General features: G+C 47.0%; 1 protein-coding gene across 3 annotated transcripts in view; it reads left to right on the forward strand.

The window, feature by feature from the left end:
- Positions 1-14,670, forward strand: part of RNF157 (ring finger protein 157) — an 81,248-nt gene that overhangs the window by 22,131 nt on the left and 44,447 nt on the right. For all 3 annotated transcript variants that reach the window (XM_044247377.1, XM_044247378.1, XM_044247381.1), the window contains exon 2: positions 2,091-2,209. In XM_044247377.1, the coding sequence (XP_044103312.1) occupies positions 2,091-2,209 (119 nt within the window). The remainder of the gene's footprint in view (positions 1-2,090; positions 2,210-14,670) is intronic.

The raw sequence follows: 14,670 nt of genomic DNA on the forward strand, positions 1-14,670 counted from the left end.
TTTTATTTTATTTTTTTTTTAGTTTGAGTAATTTCTATCCCCAACGTGGGGCTCGAACTCACGACCTGGAAATCAGCAGTCACACGCTCTACCGATGGAACCAGCCAGGCTCCCCAAAATCTTTAACATTTAAAATTTCAGCTAATGTATAATAAATATGTAATCTCTAATGTATAGAAAATATATGTTGGTAAGGTTCAACAGTAAAGGACTTAAATTATTTGCGATGGCTGCTTCTACTTAAGGCAACTGGGCACCTTTCCCGTCTATAAATTATGCACTTGGAAAATAGGGCTTGCAAGTACTGGACATAAATAATTGATAATTAAGCTTTCCTAAATGATGAATTTCACTGTCGGATCACGGCAGATGGCTGCTGTTTGTATTTTTCAGTTTGGGTGGGTAACTTTCACGAGTTCCTCCGCAATAGATTTTGGCTGCTCTTACTCTGAAAGGATGTTTTCCTACTTGTTGTTTAATTAAAGAATGACCTCACTTTGTGGTGAGTGATTTTATCTAGCTTGCTTTGTGTAATAAGTGTTTCTAGACTAAAGCTCCTTGTGAAGAAAACCCCAAAATGAATATTTGGTTCAGTTTTTCTGTTGGAATTTTCTTCTCTCGAGGCTCAGTTAAGTGTCTGCCTTCAGCTCAGGTCATGATCCCAAGGTCCTGGGATCGAGCCCCGCATCAGGCTTCCTGCTCAGCGGGGAGTCTGCTTCTCTCTTTCCAGCTCCCCCTGCTTGTGTTCCCTCTCTTGTTGTCTCTCCATCAAAAATAAATAAAATCTTAAAAAGAGAAAAAAGAATTTTCTTCTGTCTTCCTTTCTGTGCCTTCCTCACAGGCAGAATCTCATTGTCTTTAGTTTGCTATAAACCTCAAAAGTTGAAATTGGTTTAGAAAATGTATCTATACCCTCGCTGTGTGACAGATGACAGCGAAGCCTCTCACTGTTTTATAAGTTCTTTGTCTCAATCTGGGAATTGGGGTGAGGAGAGACTTGAGAAGGCATGTAAGTCCTTCCCTTCCGATGGCTTACCTTCCTGGGAGTACTTAGATGATAGAAATTCGGGTTAAGACGCATTCATTTAATCATCTGGGTTGGAAAGTATTCCCAGATGGAATCTGTGGCGTTGCCTAAGCCGCCCATGGTGACTTATCAGTGCCGTCATATTCTGGCACAGTTCCTCGTCTGTCTGGACAAGGCAGATGGGGAGTCTGACCCATGACTGCTGATCGCCTGTAGTTATTGTAATGTTAAAAAATATCCCTGCCTCCTGGCCAGTCAAGGTGGGGCAAAGAGCGCCCGCCATCACTGGCATCCCCGAAAGCCTGGCCATTCGCAGTTAGTGAATTTGAGATCGAGGGGTGTATATGGGCACTTGTGTATGTGTGTACACGCATGTGTGCCTGCGCGTGCATCTTTTCATAGTGCTAGACTATTGTTCTGTTAAACGCCACAATCTGTGCTGATTGGTAGGGAAAGCCAAGGACAGCGGTATTATTTACATTTGTATTTTCCTGTTAACAATCATTTTGAAGCAAAAATGAAAAAGGAGGAGCCTTCACTGGAGAGGGTTCTAGAGGTATATAGGTGCGGGTAGGCAGGTGCCGAGGCTTCTGTGTCTAGGTAGCAGCTGGTTTAGGGACATCTAGGCAAAGAAATATGTGTGTGTGTATGCGCATGCGTGCAAGCTGATAGCTGTAGTTAAGATTCCTGAATATACAGAGGATAGAAAGTAACCACTTAAAGTTTAAGGGAGAAAATCAGGAACAAAATACATGTATATGTTCATTAATGTGCATTGTGGGGCCATCCGGACCTTTGGCTGATGGTGTTAGAGACAGATCATTATAAGGATTCGGTTAATGATGTTAAAGGGAAAATTGATGTATTTGTGTTGGGTATCTTGGGTTCTCACTGCTATGATTTGGCTTATCTCGTGCCACTGTCCAAAATCCAGAGACAGTTCTCTTGGGGTTAACAGTTACGTTAATTATCTGTTTGAAGGGTTAACATTTTTGGAGTTGGTTTTTTTACTTGATTTAGTCTGACTGGTTTTTGTTGGGTGTCTCTGCCTCTCCCTGTCTAGGAAGCTATTTTGCCAGCCACTTCATTATGGGAGGAGAGAAGTTTGACTCCGCGCACCCCGAAGGTTACCTGTTTGGAGAGAACAGTGATCTGAACTTCCTGGGGAACAGACCAGTGACGGTATGGTTATAACCTCTTTACTTCCATACGGGGCTTCACTGGCCTTGTCTTGTGAAAATAAGTTTGTAATCACTGGCTCAGCAGTGTCTGTGGCTTGGTGTGAGTGGAGCGGGGCCCTGGGAGCCAGACCACAGCCCCTTTGCTGGCGGTGGGTCTCTTTTCAGTAGAGACTGACCCACGGAAAGGATGCAGGAGTCTGCCTATGGGTTCCTAAGGGTGGCAGAGTCTTCCTAAGTGCCCCCTCTGCACCAGCCCCCCTCCCAGCTCTGCTAGGGCATCCTCCCCTTGCGTTTCTCCTTCTTCATGGCACTTAACACCGTACAGGCTTTTATTTCCATCCCCCACCCCCTTATTATCTGTCTTCTCTTTTAGAATGTAAATTACACAGGCCAGGAACTGGTTTTCCTGTAGCATCCCAGCACTAGAACAAAGCCTTGTATCTACCGACAACCCCTTAAAGATTTGTTGAATGAATGACTGAAACGTTTTCCCTTGATATCTGAGTTGATATTAGACCATGTCTCTGTTCATTCAATGGGTTCCGTAAACTCACACGGAGCATCTTCTCTGCGCCCAGCACGAGGCTTCGGGAGAAAGGAAGAGTGGCTGCCCTGAGGCCATTCGTGAGTAGCCGCCGTGTGCCAAGGAAGGTCCTCGGGACTTTCCAGACAGCATTCCTAATCTTCACAAGGAACCCCCTGACGGATTTATCATTATTCTTTTTTCTTTTTACTTTTTTTTTAAAGTTAGCTCTGTGCCTAACATGGGGGACTTGAACTCACTACCCCAAGCTTAAGAGTCTTGTGCTCGGGTATTAAGGATGGCACTTGCGACGTTGTAGGTGGTGGAGTCACAAAATCGTACGCCCACAGCTAACATTACACTGTATGTTAACTAACCGGGATTTTTTTAAAAAATTTTAATTAATTTATTTATTTATTTAAAGATTTTATTTATTTATTTATCAGAGAGAGAGGGAGAGCGAGCGAGCGAGCACAGGCAGACAGAGTGGCAGCAGAGGCAGAGGGAGAAGCAGGCTTTCCTGCCGAGCAAGGAGCCCGATGTGGGACTCGATCCCAGGACGCTGGGATCATGACCTGAGCCGAAGGCAGCTGCTTAACCAACTGAGCCACCCAGGCGTCCCTATTTATTTATTTTAAAAAGATTTTATTTATTTATTTGACAGAGAGAGAGATCACAAGTAGGCAGAGAGGCAGGCAGAGAGAGAGGAGGAAGCAGGCTCCCCACCGAGCAGAGAGCCCAATGTGGAACTTGATCCTAGGACCCTGAGATCATGACCTGAGCTGAAGGCAGAGGCTGCACCCACTGAGTGACCCACCCAGTCGCCCCAACTAATCGGGATTTATTTATTTATTCATTCATTTATTTAAAGATTTTGTTTATTTATTTAACAAACAGAGATCCCAAGTAGGCAGAGAGGCAGGCAGAGAGAGAGGAAGGGAAGCAGGCTCCCCACCGAGCAGAGAGCCCTATGCGGGACTCGATCCCTGGACCCTGGGATCATGACCTGAGCTGAAGGTAGAGACTTTAACCCACTGAGCCAACCAGGCGCCCCCTAACCGGGATTTAAAGAAAAACTTGAAAAAAGAAGAAAAGAAGAGCCACAGGCTCTACCAAGTGTTCTGGCTAGGCGCCCCCAAAGATTTATTATTAACCTCATTTTATAAGAAGGAGAACTGAAGTTCCAAGAAACGAGTCATGGCTGTACTAGCGTTTGCAAAGTTCCTGCTGTGGCCCAGCCACTGTTCTAAGTGTTTACGTGACATTTTCCCAAAGTTAAAGATCCAGCCCTGCCTGGCCCCAGACCGATGCTCTTTCCACTGCTTCCATTGCTTCAGCATATCCCGCCGTCCTCCAGAAGCTCCGGGGTGTGGGGCAGACGAAACTTAGGAATGTCTGCAGAGCAACAGAGGTCTGAGTGACGGGGCGGTGCGGGGCGTGGGAGCGGGAGCGAGGATGGCGGCCGCCGCTGTGGGTCGCTGGTGCTGGTGCACAGCGAGGCTGAGGAGATGCTTGGGTTTTTTGCCAACGGGGTGGGGAAGGGGCTTTCCACGAGCGAGGCGCAGAGTATGGGCCTAAAAGCTTCCCCGTTGTTGTTGGATCAGCAACTGCTGTGTGCCAGGTACTGTGATAGGCACTGGAGGTACAAAGCTGAAGTGAACGTGGTTTGTTCCTCCCTGGAACAAATAAGGAAGCCAGGCTGGCAGGAGTGCACGTTTCCTGATGGCCAGACAGGATTGCAAAGGTAGGTGCGGGGCGCTCCGTTACCTGCAGAGCTTTTGACTCTGTCCTATAGGCTGTGGGGAATATTGAAGATTTTTAGGCAGTAAGTAACCTGGAGGGGAAAAAATATATATATTTTATTTTATTTTATCTTATTTTTTGGTGATTGGTTTCCATTGTTTTCTTCCTTTGTATCCGGAGTGACCAACCCCCTGCTCTCATTCACCGTCCAAGAGTGCTTTCAATATACATCCTTTCTGCTTCACGTTTAGTCCTGCCAACTAATGCTCATCAAATGTTTGCTCTTTGATTTGTTACTCTGCCTTAGCAATTAGAGTAGAAGGATCTTTCTTTTTCTATAGAGCTGCTAAGGATTTTGCTTCCCTCCGCGGGAGTCAGCTTGTGCTTGGAAAACGGCCCTTTCTTCTTATGAGGGCTTGCTTGCCATTTGCTTCCGTTACTCCCTTTCGATTTCCTTCCCTCTAGTGTCAGAACAGGTTCTTTTTTGTTTTTAATTTTGAAATTTTGGGGCCATAGAGATTATTTAAAAACAAGTAAATGCTTCTCTGGGGTCATTTGGAGTTTTCTGCCAGCTGGCACAACTTCCCATCGCTTGCCTCATTGACACGTCTCTGTGAACCTGCGAGCTCCTCCCGAAGCCCTGGAAAGCAGCCTTGACCTTACACTTGAGACTTCTTCCAGAGGAGCATCAACACTGGACTTTTTGTTGTTTCTATGCGGTCGTCATTAAATATGCTTGATGCTGTACTGAGCCCATGTTTCCAAAAGACATCACATCAGAGTCACTTCAGATAGGCAGCTTGAACTCTACTACACAGAGCGAACTCAGCACATTCCCTTTTCTTTCCCTGCACGTTACTAGTAACTGTGACCGTAACAGCCCACGTTTGCTGAACACTTCTGGTTTGCCAGGCCTGGTCGTTCTAAGCCCTTCGTCTGTGTTGTTTCATTTTGTCCTTCCACCCGGCTGAGGAAGGTGCGTCTTGGACAGATGAGGAACATGGGCACGAGGAATTTAGACGCAGAGCAGTAAGCCTGTGAGCGCTTGAATCGGGATTTGAACCTAGCAGCCCAGCCTCAGAGCCGAAGCCCTCCTCTGTGCTGCTGCTCATCAGGGCCGGTGGGCTCAGGAACTCCGCCCACGTCATGTCGCTGAGCCTGTCCTCATAGGTCCTCAGGTGCAAACTGTGAGATGCGGAGAGAGATCTAAAAGTAGACCTAGGGGCAGGGACGTGTTCTCTTGGAGTAGCTCTCGAGAGAGCGGCCGTGTGGTGTGTAATTCCATCCGCTGCTGTGACCTCTGTGTTTTGCTGTTCCTGCACGTCACCCCTAGGCGGGGGGGGGGTGGTGGTGGCGGCCCAGAGATTGAGGATGGACTTGTAGCTTGAGTTCCAAGGAAGTGACTTCCACTGTCTAGAAACATGTCCCTGGGGTGAATAACTAGGCATCTGGTTGCAGAGGAAAAAGAACAGCCTTTTAGAGGCATCAGGCAGAGGCGCTGGGCGGGCTCAGGGGGTTAAGCCTCTGCCTTCAGCTCAGGTCATGATCTTAGGTCCTGGGATCGAGCCCCACATCAGGCTCTCTGCCCAACAGGGAGCCTGCTTCCTCCCAACCCCGCCTGCCTCTCTGCCTACTTGTGATCTCTATCAAATAAATAAATAAAATATTAAAAAAAAAAAATAAAGGCAGGGCGCCTGGGTGGCTCAGTAGGTTAAAGCCTCTGCCTTTGGCTCAGGTCATGATCCCAGAGTCCTGGGATCAAGCCCCTCATCGGGCTCTCTGCTCAGCGGGGAGCCTGCTTCCCTTCCTCTCTCTCTGCCTGCCTCTGCCTACTTGTGATCTCTGTCTGTCAAATAAATAAATAAAAAATCTTTTAAAAAAAAAAAATAAAGGCATCAAGCAGATACCATAGATTCCCTGGCATATGGGACTTGTGGTCTTTCCGGTCATTTCTGACTGATCGGACTAAAAAGTATCTCCTGCAGACGTATCACTCGGCCTGTAGTTTGTACCAGAGGCCTGCTGATCTACCGCTTACTGTAACCCTTCAAAGTCAAATTTAGTGTCAAGTCCTAAGTGTCAGATTCAAAGAACCAGAGTGTGCATGTACATGGAAGGGTGGCCGGGGCGCCTGGGCAGCTCAGTCACTTGAACGTCTGCCTTCAGCTCAGGTCATGATCCAGGGGTCCTAGGATCGAGTCCTGCGTTGGGCTCCCTGCTCAGTGGGGACCCTGCTTCTCTTTCTGCCTGCAACTCCCCTTTCTTGTGTGCTCTCTCTCTCTTTCTCTCTCTGACAAATAAGTAAAATCTTTGTGGCACCTGAATGGGCTCAGTCATTAGGCGTCTGCCTTCAGCTCAGGTCTCAATCCTGGGGTCCTGGGATCGAGTCCTACATCGGGCTCCCTGCTCAGTGGGAAGCCTTCCACTCCCCCTGCTTGTGCTCCCTCTCTCGCTGTCTCTCTCTATCAGATAAATAAATACAATTTAAAAAAAATAAAATAAAATCTTAAAAAAAAAAAAGGATGGTTGAAGAGAGACTGGGATCAAGATTTCAGGTTTTGTTCACATCTTACCATTAAACCCTGTGCAGCCTTGGCAAATCTATCACTAAGGCTCTCAAGTTACCCAGTATAAACGGGGAGAGTTCTGACTTTATAGGAATGTAATGCTTAAAAAATGCCTTGGAATTGCTGGATGAAAAGGAGCCCAGAGCGACGGCGGCCACACTGCTACCCCGTCGGGTCGGTTATTCACGCAGCTACTGACAGTTTCGGGTGGAGAGAACATTCACTGGCCTTTAAGTAAGTGTCTTAAGTAGCAACCAGGGCTTCTGGAGGTCTTTCTGTTCCAATCCCTGCGTGTAGAGGAGCTGAGATCGCTGTGTTTGTGCATCACAGTGACAAAATGTTAACTAGAGACCTCCCTTCCCCTTCCTGGGTGGTGAAGAGCCAGTGCTGATATTCTGCTCCTTTCCTGAGCGGGATCGTCTGTAGTCAAGGTGGATTACTACTGAAACTCGAAGTTATTTAGAGGCTCAGTGAACTGAGGCTTATCAGAGAATCAAGTGGGACCTTGACGCTACCTGAGTTCAGACATATCCTCTCACGTCTGAGGAAAGCAGTGGAGTTTTCGTCGAGCCCCCAGTGCTCCACATCATCTTGTGTGTTTGTCCCTGGGCTGCTGGGACGGCTTCTTCCTCATGGGCCCTGCAGCCAGGGCGGCCGAGCTGGCCTTCAGAGCCAAGGTGCACGCAGGTGGGCCTTTCTTCTCCCCCTAATAGAGATATACCCTATCAAGGCTCTGTAACTCGAGTCCTTTTATTCCCATATGTGCAGGGAGAACAAGTACTTCATTATTATTTTTTTGTTCATTTGAGAGAGAGCAAAAGCGAGAGATACCACAGAGGGAGAGGGAGAAGCAGACTCGCTGCTGAGCCGGGAGCCCGATGTGGGGCCCGATCCCAGGACCCTGAGATCATGACCTGAGCTGAAGGCCGGCGTTTCATTGACTGAGCCCCCCAGGTGCCCCGAGAGCAAATTAGTTAAAGGAACCTGACAGTGTATCCATCTGTGAAGTAGAGTTTTACACACATAGAGCTTTATGTCAGTCACGGCACCGTTCATTTGTTCGATAAGCATTTGCAAGTCCAATACTGCGCTGGCAACCAGGACTGCAAAGGTGGAAAAAGCTTGGCCCCTGCCCCGAGGCGCTCACAGTAGGATGGGGCGGGCGACTGCCCCTGACTGTGATCTGGCAAGTTCTGTGGGACTGTGTGAGAGACGGGGCCACAGCGCTCTGAGAGCGGAGAGGAGTGAGGCCGCCTTCTCCCCAGGGCATCGGCCCTGAGACGTGGCTCTGGACTAGGCGGGCTGAGCAGGCTTTCCCACGTGGAAGAGCATTAAGGCAGAATTAACAAGCAAAGTGAGGAAAAACCAAGACATAGACGTGCCTGTTGGGCTTCCAGAATGGTGAGGAGGCCGTAAGGATTGGATCACCAGGAGCGCTGCGGGAGGGGAGGTTGGAAAGACAAATTGGGCCCGTGTTCGAAGGGTCATGAGGAATTGTACTGAGAAGTTTATGCCTTTCTTTGTTAAGACAGTAAAGAAGGTCACAGTCATGAGTTGCTCTGCTTCTGAGTAGCTTCATGGTGTTGGCTAAGGTATTGGCCACGAGTGAGCCTCAGTTTCCCCATCTATAAAAATACCTACCTGCAGATACATTTTAAGGATTCAAATGACAGCTACTGTGATTTGATTGACCTTTCAGAACATTAACTGCCTCAAGGCGTAGAGAGTGAATTGGAAAGAGAAGAGATGAGGGACCAGTTAGGTAGTAGTTTGTTTTAGTTAAGAAAGAAGATACTAGGACGCCTGGGGGGCTCAGTGGGTTAAGCCTCTGCCTTCAGCTCAGGTCATGATCTCAGGGTCCTAGGATCGAGCCCCGCATCTGGCTCTCTGCTCAGCGGGGAGTCTGCCCCCCCCACCTGTTTCTCTGCCTACTTGTAATCTCTGTCAAATAAATAAATAAAATCTTTTAAAAAAGAAAACCATAAACCGGGGCCTAAACAACATGTATTCATTGGTCAGAGTTCTAGAAGCTGGGAAGGCCGAGATCAAGGTACTGGCAGGTTTCGTTCTGGTGAGGGCCATCTTGCAAGTGACTGTCTTCTTCTAGGTGGGTCCTCCCATGCTGGAAAGAGAGTGCGCTCTCCCTCTTTAGCTCCTTGTAAGGGCACTAATCCCATTTGAGAGGCCCACCACTGTGGCCTCGTCTAACCCAAATTACCTCCTCATCTCTGAATACAATCCCATTGGGGGTTAGGCCTCCAACATATGAATTTTTAGGAGGACATAGGAGAGCTCAAGGCAGGAACATGCCTCTTTACTGTGGGGGGTGGGCATGCCTTGTAGGTTGAGTTATTTGCTTTTGGCACACTGTCTTCTTTCTTCCTTCCTTTATAAATTGTACCACAACTGTGTTTGACATTTAATTTGGCAGTATTTACATTTTTAGTTATTCAGACCTTTTGCTTAAACGACTTCATTTCTCTGAATCTCCGCATACAGGAGCAACACAGTCCTTTCCTTTATGTTCTGCTACAACGCTGGTTTCCTCTTGACACCAGACGTGGGCTTTGCTCGCATCAGGCAGGAATTGTTAAATAAATTATAGTGTGTCTACACTAAGAACTGATATTCAGCCAAAAATAAAGTAGATTTGTACCCACTGAGATGAAAATATGTCCAGGACCACATGGTTTGCTGAAAAAAGCAAGTTGTTATGTATAATGTGGGATCTGACTCCACTTCTGATCAAAACAACAGTGTGTCACGATATACGTATGTTTGTGTGTTTATATTTGTAGGTACATAAAATACGTCTGAGAACGACGCATTTTAGCCTGTCTCAGTGGTAACGTCAGCAAGGGGAGGCACTGACTCCTGACTTTGTATTCTTCTATATAAATATGCATTTGAATTTTTCCTAATGAACACATGGTTATTTTTAAAACAGAAACATTTACATTTTCTGTAAAAATAGGAAAAGGGACTACTGCTGAGCAGGGGAGGAGGCAGTTCTAGGAAAACACATGGAGTAGGAAAGTTGGTGAAATTCATAAACTAACAGTCTCCTTGTTTACTACAGCAATGACAGGAAGGGTGTGGCCTCCTGAGTGGGGCTGGGGGCTTGGGAAGAACAATAAAAAGATCCGAATAAGCATGGTGAGAAACAGAGCCAGGTAGCTGCATCCCACTGGTGTCAATACACAATGATTTACGTGTAGAAACACTCAATTCGGGGTCCCTGGGTGGTTCAGTGCTTTAAGTTTCTGCCTTCAACTCAGGTCATGATCCCAGGGTCCTGGGATGGCGCCCCACATCAGGCTCTCTGCTTGATGGCAAGTCTGCTTCTCGCTCTCCCTCTGTGATCTCCCTCACTTTCGCTCCCTCTCAAATAAATTTTAAAGAATAAAATAACTCACTCTCCCTGCACACATGGGAATAAAAGGGCTCAATTTACAGGGACTTGACTCACCAGTTTTAGAAAATTATATAAACGAAATCATTGTAGGTCTTCAGTTTTGAAATTTAATTCATTTTTATATTCTTGCCAAAAACTTATTCCATTTATAGTACTTTTCATACTTAATAAAGATGAAGAAATTATTTCAAATGCCTTCTTTAGGGAAAGTTGCTTCCTGCCACATAGTGAATAAATATTGCATATGTAAACAAACATTATTTTGCAATGTGAAGACAACATTGTCATATTTCCAAATACCAAGAGAATATAATCAAATGGTAGATTTTATTCTAGATGGAGTTTGTTTGTTTAGTAAACTCTACACCCAACGCAGGGTTTGAACTCAGGCTCCTGAGATCAAGAGTCACGTGGTTTACCGAGGGGCCGGGAATGCACCCCTCTAGAGTTAATTTCAACTTGCTCTTTTTTTTTTTTTATAAAGAATTTTATTTATTTACCTTTATTTATAAAGATAAATAAAGATATAAAGATTCTTATTTATTTGACAGAACAGAGATCGCAAGTAGGCAGAGAGGCAGGCAGAGAGAGGGGAGCGGGAGAAGCAGGCTCCCCACTGAGCAGAGACCCCCCCCATGTGGACTCGATCCCAGGACCCTGAGATAATGACCTGAGCTGAAGACAGAGGCTTTAACCTACTGAGCCACCCAGGCGTCCCTCAACTCGCTCTAGATTCTGGAGACAACAAGAAAAAAGATGGTTCCTTTAATATTTTATTTTTATTTATTTAACAGACAGAAATCACAAGTAGAGAGGCAGGCAGGTGCGGGGGAGCAGGCTTCTTGCTGAGCAAGACCCCGATGCTGGGCTTGATCCAAGGACCCTGAGACCATGACCTGAGCCGAAGGCAGAGGCTTAACCCACTGAGCCACCCAGGCGCCCCAAGTTGGTTCCTTTAAAGGAGAGCAGGATAGATATATTTATATATATTTTGCAGATAAATAAGAGCTAAAATAGACTTGACGACAGGTGCAAAGTCAGCTATACCTTTGGAAAATAAATTGTAGCATAAAAAAGACAACTTTGGAAGGTAGTTGGGTCCAAGAATTTGCTCCTTGGCTCGAAAAGGGTATTTTTGCTCTTCTGAGAGTTTTCTGACCTGACACCTCTGTTTTACAGAGTTGGGTTTCTGTAGTAGGTGAATCAACAAAGGAACGGGGTCCTGTGGCCATGGGCAGGCAGCAGGGTGACGGAGGCCAGCAACCACGTCACCGAGTGCAGCCAGGTACGATCCTGATGTCTCTAGTGACAAAGACCTCAGGAATGGTGTCTGCAGAAGTCAGACCCTTTGATATGGCTATTCTCGCCCCCTGGTCTTTTTCTTTTTCTTTTTCTTTTTAAACCACTCTTTTTAACTTACTTTCTATTATTTTTCTTCTCACTTTTTCATTGAGAATTGTGAAATATTTGTGTGTGAGTATATGAACCATATATCTACGGTTTAAAGAAACTGTAAACAAACAGCCTGTACCGGCTGCCCAGATCAAAAAGCGGAGCATTGCGGGCACCTCGGGCACCTCGGAGGTTCTCCCTGTGCCCGACCCTGACTGCATCTGTATCACTTGGTTAAACAGTAGCTTTTTGGAGATAGAATTCCCCATGGGTTTCTGCATGGTGGAGTTACCGTCTTTCTTCTTGTCGTTAATAAGTATCTTGGGGAAGATAGTTTGAAACTACTGCTTTGATTTCTTTTTTTTAATACAAAAACATCAACTAAATTTGCTCCTTCCTTTCGCTAAATGTGCTGCATTGCCCCCCGCCTCCGCCCCCGCTTGTGCTCTCTCGCTAGGGAAACAGGGCGTTCCGGATTAGACCTACTGCCTCAATTTGAGATGTAAGACAGGGACCAAGGATTTCTCTCTGGTGTGTAAACTTCAGAGTATGGTTATATGGGAAGAATCTATAGAAAGTGGGGCGCCTGGGTGGCTCGGTTGGTTAAGCATCTGACTGTTAATTTCAGCTCAGGTGGTCATCTCAGGGTCAAGGTATCGAGCCCTGTGTCGGGCTCCATGCTGAGCATGGAATCTACCTGAGATTCTCTCTCTTCCTCTCCCTCTCTCTCTCCCTGTCTCTCTCTCTAAAATAAATAAATAGGGACAACTGGGTAGCTCAGTCAGTTAAGTGTCTGCCTTCAGCTCAGGTCATGATCCCAGATCCCACGCAGGATCGAGTCCTGCATCTGGCTCTGTGCTCAGCAGGGAGCCTGCTTCTTGCTCTCCCTCTGCCTGCCCTGCTCCCTGGTTGTGTGTGCTCTCTCTCTGACAAATAAGTAAATAAAATCTTTTCAAATAAATTAAATAATGGGGCACCTGGGTGGCTCTGTGGGTTAAGCCTCTGCCTTCACCTCAGGTCATGATCCCAGGCTCCTGTGATCGAGCCCCGCATCGGGCTCTCTGCTCAGCAGGGAGCCTGCTTCCCCTTCTCTCTCTGTCTGCCTCTCTGCCTATTTGTGATCTCTCTCTCTCTCTCTGTCAAATTAATAAAATCTTTTAAAAATAATAATAAGTTAAATAAATAAATAAAACCTTAAAAAGAAAAGCTATAGAAAGGGGTTGCAGTGTAACCCGAAATGATGACAGAGGGGACAGAGATTCTCTGGAGGAGAACCTTTGCTGGAGACGGAGGAGGAACAGGAGGAGTTTTTAGCAGCTGTCGGCCTCCAGTGGGTTACCGTCTCTGCGTAAGCATCTCAAAATCAGTTTGGATTACAAAAGAGAAAGAATTATAAAAGGGAGAGGGAAGTAGAGGAGGAGAAGGAGGAAATAGTTTTCTGTTCTTACCTTTAATTCGGCGTCTGTGCTGGCTAAGGTTTTCTGTACTAATCATCAGGCTGTGCCCAGTGTGGATCTTTTTCCCCTCCTTGTGACACAAACCATTGATTGATTGAGTCAATCAATCTTTCCCTTTCATTTACCATTTAAAAAAAAAAAAAGATTTATTTTGAGAGAGAGAGAGAGAGAGCAGAAGGGGCAGAGGCAGGAGAGAGAATCCCAAGCAGACTCCACACTGACCATGGAGCCCGACGTGGGACTCAGTCTCATGACCCTGAGATCAGGATCTGATGCCCAGTGATTGCGCCACCCAGATGCCCCTTGTTTACCGTTTTATCGAACACCTCTGATATTCCAGGCTAATGTTAAACACTAGAGACACAAAGGCAGGTAAAATGCAGTCCCTGAACTAAGGAACTTCTCCAACAGCCAGGGAACAAGAACATCTTAGAGGAGGGGCTGAAGAAGGAAGACACTGAGGCGGCTAAACAAGACGAGGTCGGTGTGGTCCAGACGATTCCATCTAATGAAACCTTCCCATCCAGAGGGCTATGGAGCCAGGCCTAGATGGAGGGGCCTCTCCTGCCTTCCTGCCACATGAGGTTTGATACAAGTCTCATCCCAGGTTGCCGTGAGCATGAGGACGATGGCCCTGGTACGTGAGGCAGGACTTAGGTTGGCAACCACCATAAGCAGCAGTCTCGGCGCCGGCGACCGGACTGTCTTCCAGGGCCCCCGAAAGGACGTGGCCTGCTAGTGGGTTTTCCCATGCTGTGTGGCAGACCCATCCTCACATGCCTATTCCTTTAAGCCTTTTGATCTTTTCTTCCAACCACTGCTGTGCCAGATTCTGGAGTCCGTTCGTGTGGTCCGTTGCTTTTCTAAGCTCCCATGAGGCCACCTTCCCCGACCCATGTTAGACCCAGGGCCCTTCCACGGTGTTAATTCTGTGTCCCAAGAATATGTCCTCATACCAGCAGGCTCTCCCTCCTCCAGCTTTATACTCCACACCCCTTGGCCCGGCACCCTGAGACCACTCCCACGTGTGTTGTTCTGACCCACGCCTGTGTTAGCCTGGACCTGCGTACCTTTGGCGTAATAACTCCCCCTCTCTTAGCAGGCCTAGCAGGGCCCAGGTGAGTAATCCTAAGATTTGACCGTAATTATGGCCTGTGGCCAGGCGGGAAGTGGGGCAGCGCCTTTATAGGGCAGGCACTGTCTTGTCAAGCACTTGTCTGAGACCCTTGTGTCATCCTCAGAGGGGATTCCCCTGTCTTCCCAGGAGAGGGAGTGGCCACTTTGCAGGCCCAGGGAATCTGGGGTTCGTGGTTCTTAAGTGAATGTACACAGACATCCTGTTCTCAAGCCTTCTCCAGAGTCCAC

This window comes from Neovison vison, chromosome 5 (assembly GCF_020171115.1).
Source record: "Neovison vison isolate M4711 chromosome 5, ASM_NN_V1, whole genome shotgun sequence".
Taxonomy (NCBI): domain Eukaryota; kingdom Metazoa; phylum Chordata; class Mammalia; order Carnivora; family Mustelidae; genus Neogale; species Neogale vison.